This window comes from Gavia stellata, chromosome 30 (genome assembly GCF_030936135.1).
Source record: "Gavia stellata isolate bGavSte3 chromosome 30, bGavSte3.hap2, whole genome shotgun sequence".
Taxonomy (NCBI): domain Eukaryota; kingdom Metazoa; phylum Chordata; class Aves; order Gaviiformes; family Gaviidae; genus Gavia; species Gavia stellata.
The window spans coordinates 4,531,048-4,539,394 of record NC_082623.1 but is presented as its reverse complement, the minus strand read 5'-3'; the positions used below and the strand labels follow the sequence as shown (position 1 = coordinate 4,539,394).

General features: G+C 56.4%; 1 protein-coding gene across 1 annotated transcript; it reads left to right on the top strand.

Annotated features, from left to right (window-relative positions):
- Positions 1–270: 270 nt before the first annotated feature.
- LRRN2 (leucine rich repeat neuronal 2) lies at positions 271–2,361 on the top strand. The gene has a single exon (XM_009809013.2). The coding sequence runs from the start codon at positions 271–273 to the stop codon at positions 2,359–2,361; it is 2,091 nt and encodes a 696-aa protein (XP_009807315.2).
- Positions 2,362–8,347: the final 5,986 nt, after the last annotated feature.

Genomic DNA, 8,347 nt, shown 5'->3' with positions numbered 1-8,347 from the left:
ATGCAGCCAAGTGCAGAAATGAATCATTTGGGGAGGAAGAAAAGGCGAAGCTCTGACTGAAGGCACCAGCCCTGGTCACGGTGTTATGTGTTCTCGGAGGTGGTGGCCAGGCAGGGCAGCTGAGAGCAGGGGCTGATCGGTGCCAGGGGCTTGCATGGGGCATCTTCTCCCGTGGATGCTGTCCCCACCTGGCTGTCGCCCCATGCCCTGCTTCCGACGCGCCCCATAAGCCTTTCCTGCCTGGGAGGAAGCCGGTCCCACCAGCCAAAAATGAGACGCTTCCAAACCAGCTCGCTTCTGCTCTGTGTGGTGGCCGCCACTGCCATCCCCATTGTGCCCTGGAAGGTCAAATGCCCACCGCAGTGCGTCTGCCAGATCAGACCGTGGTACACCCCCCGCTCGGTGTACCGGGAGGCTGCCACGGTGGACTGCAATGACTTGTTTATCTCTGCCGTGCCGGAAGACCTGCCGGAGGGGACCCAGACCCTGCTCTTGCAAAGCAACAATATCGCCAGGCTTGAGCAGAGTGAGCTGGACTATCTCAGAAACCTCTCGGAGCTGGACCTGTCGCAGAACAGCTTCTCCGATGTCTGGGACTTTGGCCTGAAGAGCATGCCCCAGCTGCTCAGCCTGCACTTGGAGGAGAACCAGCTTTCTGAGCTGCCCGATGGCAGCTTCCCCGGGCTGGGCAACCTGCAGGAGCTCTACCTGAACCACAACCAGCTCCGCAGGATTGCTCCCCGCGCCTTCTTTGGCCTCGGCAGCCTGCTGCGCCTCCACCTCAACTCCAACCTGCTGCGGACAGTCGACAGCCGCTGGTTCCAGATGCTCCCCAGCCTGGAGATCCTCATGATTGGAGGCAACAGGGTGGACGCAATCTTGGATATGAATTTCAGGCCCCTGTCAAACCTGCGGAGTTTGGTTTTGGCTGGGATGAACCTGAGGGAGATCTCGGACTATGCGCTGGAAGGGCTGCAGAGCCTGGAGAGCCTCTCTTTCTATGACAACAAACTCATGAATGTCCCCAAGCGGGCGCTGCAGCAAGTTCCTGGCCTCAAATTCCTGGATCTGAACAAAAACCCATTGCAGAGGGTCAAGCAAAGCGACTTCACGAACATGCTGCACCTCAAAGAGCTGGGTCTCAACAACATGGAGGAGCTGGTGTCCATAGACCAGTTTGCCTTGATCAACCTCCCCGAGCTGACCAAGCTAGACGTGACCAACAACCCCAAGCTGTCCTTTATCCACCCCAACGCATTCCACCACCTTCCCCAACTGGAAACCCTCATGCTCAACAACAATGCCCTAAGTGCCTTGCATAAGCAGACGGTCGAGTCCTTGCCCAATCTGCAGGAGATCAGTATCCACAGCAACCCCATCCGCTGCGACTGTGTCATCCGCTGGGTCAACAGCACGGAAAACCACATCCGCTTCATTGAACCCCAGTCCACGTTGTGCGCTGAGCCCCCCGACCTCAAAAGGAGGCACATTCGGGATGTCCCCTTCCGGGAGATGACAGATCGGTGCCTGCCTCTCATCTCCACCAAGAGCTTCCCCTCCCACTTAGAGGTGGCGGACGGTGACAATGTCTCGTTGCATTGCCGAGCTCTGGCAGAGCCGGACCCGGAGATCTACTGGGTCACCCCTTCAGGGGTGAAGCTGATCCCCTACGCAGAAGACAGGCGGTACAAGGTGCACCCTGAAGGGACGCTGGAGATTCATGGGATCTCAGCTCGGGAGGCCGGGCTGTACACCTGCGTGGCTCACAACCTCCTCGGGGCAGACACCAAAAGCGTTAGTATGATGGTCAACCACTCGTTCCCGCTCAGCGAGGACAGCCTGGAGCTGGTGGTGGTGGATGTCCAGGCGTACCACATCCTGGTTGCCTGGAAGCCGCATCTCAACACCATCTCTTCCAATCTCACCTGGTCCAGCTTCTTGCTTAGCTCCAACTTGGACATGACCAATGTGGCCCGGATCCCCATGGGGACCCACACATACAACATCACCCGGCTCCACCAGGACACGGAGTACTGGGCTTGCCTCCACGTGGCCTTTGTAGACTTGCAGGCCAAGGTGGCTTGCGTGAACGCCAGGACTAAAGAGGCTGCCCACCGCTACCGGCTGCTGGAGGGCAGGCAGAGCCTCCTGACGGTGCTGGTCCTCTGTCTCCTGCTCCTTGCCGCCAGCCTCGTAGCTCGCTACGGTGTCAGGGCAGAGCCCAGGAGGGCCGGGGAGCTGCTCCTGGATGTCACAGCCGTGCGCGTGGTCTATCCCCCCCTCGCCCAGCCCTGGGCTCGGGGGCAGCGTGGGGGGCAGCTCCTGGCCGTGGAGGTGCAAGCAGCCCCCCTGGACTGCTGAAGGCTGATACACTGGTGGGGCTGACTGTGGGGTGGGCTGGTTGGGGGGGGGGGGGGGAGAAACTATTTTTTACCAAAAAAATAACTAAACTACAAAACTGAACAAAACAAGGACTTTCATGGACTTGACCAAGAGTCGAAGCGGCGTGGCAGATGGAGAGGAGCAGAGCTGGCCACGGGGCTTGCAGAGCCTCTTTGTGGTCCTGGCAGGGTCTGGATCCATGTGTAGGGTCTGGATCTGTGCATGGCTCCCAAAAGCACCCGCTGGGCAGCCAGGAGGGCTCAGAGGGGCCCGAGCCTGAGGGGATGGTGCCCCGAGCGGTCGAAGAGCCATACAGATGATCAGCAGATCACCCCTTCCCCACGTCCCCCTGGCACCATGAAACACCCCAGAGGTGTCAGCTCATTCGCTGGACAGTCCCTGTTTTGGAAATACAAGAAAAGGCCTTTCCCTTTGGGATACATGTTCTTTTTTTGTTTCTTTTTTGGGTTTCTTTTTTTTTTTTTTGAGCACTCAGATAATCAGCCACAAACCCACCCCTGGCGCCTTCCCCCTGCCCTGTCGTTTCCTCGCTGCCGTCAGCCGGAGGGAAGCAGAGAGGAAAGGAGGGGACTTTGGGCAAAAGAGACAGAAATGATGATGGTGACGCATCCCTTAATTGGCATCCCTGCAGGGCTGGCCAGCTTCTGCTAGAGTTGATTGGGTCCTGTATCCCGCAAGCGTAATCTCAATGCTATTTTGTAAACTTTTGTGGATAATGTTAAAGAAAAAAAGAGGAAAAAAGGGAAGAAAAGAGGGGGAGGGAGTTCTTGCTTTTCTGTTTTTGTATTAAAAAAAAAAGGAAAAAAAAAAAAAGGAAATCCTTTGTATTCCAGTGTGCAGCTGGAGAGCCTCATGGCAGGAACCCCTTGCTTCAGATGCAGGAGGGGCTGGGGGGCTCCGCAGGACAGTCCCCGTGTGACACAGCCCCTGCATGTGCCCGGTGCATCACTGCACACCTGGTGGGAGGTGAAGGGAAGGATGCAAAACCTGGGCTGTTGCCGCTTCTTTCTCTGATAAGCAATTAAAATTGCAAATGAAAGGGGACGGTGGGCAAACCAGTCCCCCCCCCAGGTTGTGCCAAACCAAGGGACACGGCGAACCCAAATCGGTGAGGCTTGAAGGAGCCCTTCCCCTCCCGCTTGACAGGCGCTGATGCTGCCGGCAACGTTCCCCTCTCTGGTTAACGTGAACAAGCCATCCCTTTGCTTGGGCCTAAACCTAATCCCTGCTTGTTAGAGGTGGGGGGTTTGGGGGTCAGTTTAACTGCAAGTCTAAACAAAACGTGCCTTGACCAACACCCGGCCCCAAGAGACCCCCAGTGCAGCCCGTGGTGTGGGCATGGGCGCAGTCAGAGCCTGCCTGGCACCTCACCTGGGGGTCTTTCTACGGGAAAGACCAAGGAAAAACATCCCAGGCAGACCTGGGGGGCTGATGGGGGTGATGGGGTGCAGGTACCCCAAGGAGGTAGCGTCTCCATGCAGACGTGGTGCCCCCTCGGGCAAAGCCGGTTGTGCAGCGCAATTGCTGCATGCACGGGGCTTTGAAGGGACTAGAAAACCTTGACACAGTAAAAAGCTGTTTGAACTTCTCATTCATCTTCCAGCCAAGGCGAGACGGTTCCCCGCTGGATAAGCTCCGCGCTCAGCCAGGCACGCGAAACAGCTTCTGCGCCTTCGCCGGGTAATTATTTTGGAGGGTAATGGCTCTCCCCGGTCCCTGTTCAGCACACCATCACCACTCGCCAAAGCGGTTCAGCATGTGTTCAGGACCCAGCGAGATCTCCAGGCACCCTAAGCACAAGCTGAAAGTTAAGTGCAGGCTTAAATACTTCACGGAATTAGAGTCATGATCTGCTTTGAATATTCGGCTGTCCCGCCGGCTCCACTCAGGTGTGCAACCGTCAGTGTTTGCAGACTCAGGGCCTGAAACAGCCTTTCTCCTCTGCCTGTTGTATAGCAGGGAAACTTAAATGCAAAATATATTCCCTGTGATTCAGCTAATTTGGTGCTGGAACATGTGGAAATAGTTGCTGAGAAATTTCCCCGGTGTAAACGTGTCCCTGATTTAATCCTGCTCATCCCTGTCACGCATGGGCTGAGCCCCAGGCAGCCGGGCAGCGCCTGCATCTCCCCTCCCCTCTGCCATCCCATTCCCTGCAAAAAACAGCATCAGTTCCCAAACAAAGGAAGGACGGAGCCCTTAAAGGCTGTAATTTTGTAGGTGTAGAGACAAAGCCTCTTTGATCACGGTTATCCTGGCTGCTGCCACCACGCTGGGATGGGAAGTGAGGGTTCAGCCGCTGCCTGAATTGTCTGTTCCCATCTAAACGCCGTGCCTGCGAGCCGGAGATTAAAATGCAAGATACATGCAATTAATTTGATTTCCTTTGAAACCAGAGCAACCCGAGGAGCTCTATGCAGTGCATTCAGAGAGAGGCACCCACCACTGCAGGACTCGTTTCCCGGTGTGTCCCCTGCACCGGGTGTCCCCGCGTGGGTGCTCCAGCTCAGGCTCCCCATGGGAGGGGGGTGGCCAAATCACCCCCCCCAGTGCCCCAAAACAGGAGCTTTGCTGTGAACCACTCCTATCCCCTCCCATCCTCTGAGGACATCAACCAAGAGCACCGTAGGTGCCTCACAGACTATTTATTGCTGTTGTTATTTATTATTAAAGCACCAACCAGCTTTTCCTGGGCGCCGTGCTGGAGGAAATGCTCCATAAATCCTTCCCTGTCCCCCGCACCCAAGCCTGGATGTGGCACATGGAATGGAGCGGCTGTGGGCAGAGCCTCACCAGCACCGTCCCCTGTCATCCCTGGGGACAAGGTCCCATCTGCTCGGAGAGCATTCCTCCTGCAGAGGCCACAACCGGGTGCGTCCAAGGCAGGCGGCTGAACTAAAGCCAGCCCTCGCTGGAGGAGGCAGGGGAGTGCCAAGCGTCTCACACCAGCCCTGCGGCACGTTTCACCCTCCACATCTTGCGGCTTCCAGCATGGTTTGCTGGGGGACCAGCCCCGGCTGCCACCCTCCCTGCGGCATCGAGCCCCCCCGCACAGGGGAGCGATGCTCACACTCCTCATCAGGAGGTATCCGGCCAAAAATGAACCTCGCCGGGTGAGTTACAGCGGCTGCAAAGTTTTACAGGGCTCGTGATGGGGACTTACAGCTCGTCCTCTGCCTGGAAGCTGGATTCTGCACCCAGGGAGGCTTTGCTGGTGCACGTGGGTTATTTTGGGGTGCCAGGCAGGGGGAACGGGGCTTTTTAGGCACAGCAAAATCTAATGGTATCTGAAGTTCCCTTCAAGGGGGAGCAGCCCTCCGGGCACCGAGGTGGGCTCACTCTGCGGGGTCTCGTCTCCCAGCCCAGAGAGCAAGGACGTGGCAGGAACCAGAGATGCTTCGGAAAGGGGGAAAGTAATGTCTGACCCAGGATGCTCTCGACTAGAGGGTTCTTTAATCTGCCTCCCAAAGGCATGGCAAGAGCCAGGGCAACTCAAATTACAAACAAGATGTTGGGGTTTTTTTTTAAGTAGCAGAAGTCATTAAGCACTGAAGCAGCTTTACCGGTAGCGGGGGGCAGCAGTCTCCATTTCCGAGCACCACGTGGGGATGCAGCTCTCAAAGAGATGCTCTAGTAAAGCGGCTCCCAAATTTCTCAAGCCCAAGAGGCTGTCACCAACACCTGAGATCCCTCCTGGCTGCTGCCAGCCGAGCCCAGGGGTGCGGGGGGGGCCGATGGGTGGGGGGAGGCCACCCCGTCACCTCCTGGTCCTCCCCCTCCATCCATCTGGGATGTCAAAGGCTTCTTCGGGAAATGCTTCTCCTCCAGTCTGTCCCATCAGGTCTCACCCCCGGGCACTGGTTTCTCTCCCATAAACCACTCTCCCTTAGCTGCTCGGCAGGTGTAATTTCTCTCTTCTTTTTTAAATTTTTTTATTACCTTCACTTTGAGGCTAGCAGTAAAAGTCCTCATTTCTGCTTCTTCTGCCCTCTACCCCTCCTCCTCCTCCTCTTTCTCAGTGCAAACAGCATCATGGATCTCATACGCAACGGAGCTTCTCTCGACAAAGCCAACCGACAACATTGTGTGCCAGGCTCTATTTTAAGCACCTAATAAAAAGGGTTTTTGGAGTGGCTCCATCATTGCGTCCTTCTTTTGCAGAGCCCTTGCACCCACCGAGGGGCCCACGGTGGAGACGCCCCATTCTCAGCACCCATCACTGGGCAGCAGGGCTGGCGGGCGGGCTGGCTACCGGGCTACCTACCTGCCTGCCTGCCCCAAAGGCTTTCAGGCTCTGGGAGGAGCACAACAGGCACGTATTTATTAGTTTGTTAGAGAATCAAAGCAGACCTCTCCTCCTCTCTCCAGCACTTCCTCAAAAATGATTTAAATTAAAACACCCAACCTCCCTGGGAAATGTCAGCGGTGTTATCCATATGCATGATGCTATTATGATGAAGCAGGTGCAGCTTTCAAAACCTCCAGGAAAATCTACCTGTCAGTCTCCACGGCAAGCAGCTCTCTTTCCAAATGCTTCATCACTTCTCCCCTTCCCTCCTTTACCACTAATCTACAGGTGGGGAAACTGAGGCAGGGAGCTGCTTAGTGACTTATGGTCCTCGGTCCCTTTTCCCCTTCCAAGCACATGTGCTGGGGTCAGGAGACAAGCACTTCTTTGGCCTTTACATCCAGAAGTCACCAAAGAAAGGAAGATGCGGTGAAGGCAGGAGTCACAGAGGAGAAATTATTGCAGCTCATTTATTTCCCGTTGCCTTTTCCAGCCTTTCAGAGCTGCAGCAGCCCCCTGCTAGAGCAGCCCGGCTGGCCCGAGTAAATGGATTCAGCTGCGCTCAAGTGGGCAATTGAGGCTAAAATCAGGCTGATGGAAAGCAGCAGGGCAGGAGAGGTGGCACAACGTCAGTTCGGAGCTGTCTGAAGCTAGAAAAGCACTGACCTCTCTGAGGGTGGTTTGCAATTCACTGCTCTGGCTGCTTTCACAGCCCTGGCTGGCTGCTCGCAGCTCTCGCCTTCCCTCTCTGCCCGGCAGCACTTTGGGAAGCCCAGCTCCCCTCCCAGCGCTGGCTCCTCTCCTGATGGCCAAGCCATCTGCAGAGGATGCTGTAGCGGATGAGGCTGCGGCTTGGATTTGTCCCGTGGTGCAGGGGGTCTCTGGAGGAGTGAGGACTTGGGGACGTGCAGCAGCACAGGAGACATCAGTGGTGCCAACAGACCATGGATGCTGTGGGTCCTGGTGAGAGATGGGTGCTTGCTGCTGCCCACTGGGTCTGCTCGTGCTGCCTGTGCCAGACAGGCTTAGATAATTAATTAAGAAACATGTGCAGCCAGGTGGCACTTTGGGGTGCTTGGGGTCCGACCCCACAGCGAGTGAGGGTGCGGGAGGCTGTGCCCACCCCAGGGCAAGGGGCAGAGCACCCTGCTCCCATCCTGGGGTCTGCTCCCAGGGGGATGCATGGGGCACCCCTGGTACCCTCACTGCTCCTGACTTGTCCTGGAACCAGATTAAATCTTAATTAGGTGGGGTAAGGGGCAGATTTGATTTTGGATTTGCATGTGGCTAAATGGGAAGAGAGCCGGAGTAGGGAAAGGCAGGCAGGGCTCACACTGATGGGGAGGGAATATTAATAGGGAATAACAAGCCAGAGCCCAGCTTGGTGGCGGCAGGAGCAGGCAGCAAGGGCAGGAACCGGTGGGGCCATTGTGGGGTGAGCAGGGCCCTTCTCAGGGGTGGGGGTCTCTCCCCAGGGCTGGATGAGGCCCCAAGGAACCTCTCTCTTTGAGAGAGACTCAGCTGTGTTAGCAAGATATGGGGAGACATGGAGGGGGGCAAAAGCTCCCCACTCTGCAAAGTGTGGCTTGGCAATGAGAGCCAGCAAAACCGGTTAAAAGCAACAGCAAAAATAACCAGATATAAAGGGGGGGTTGG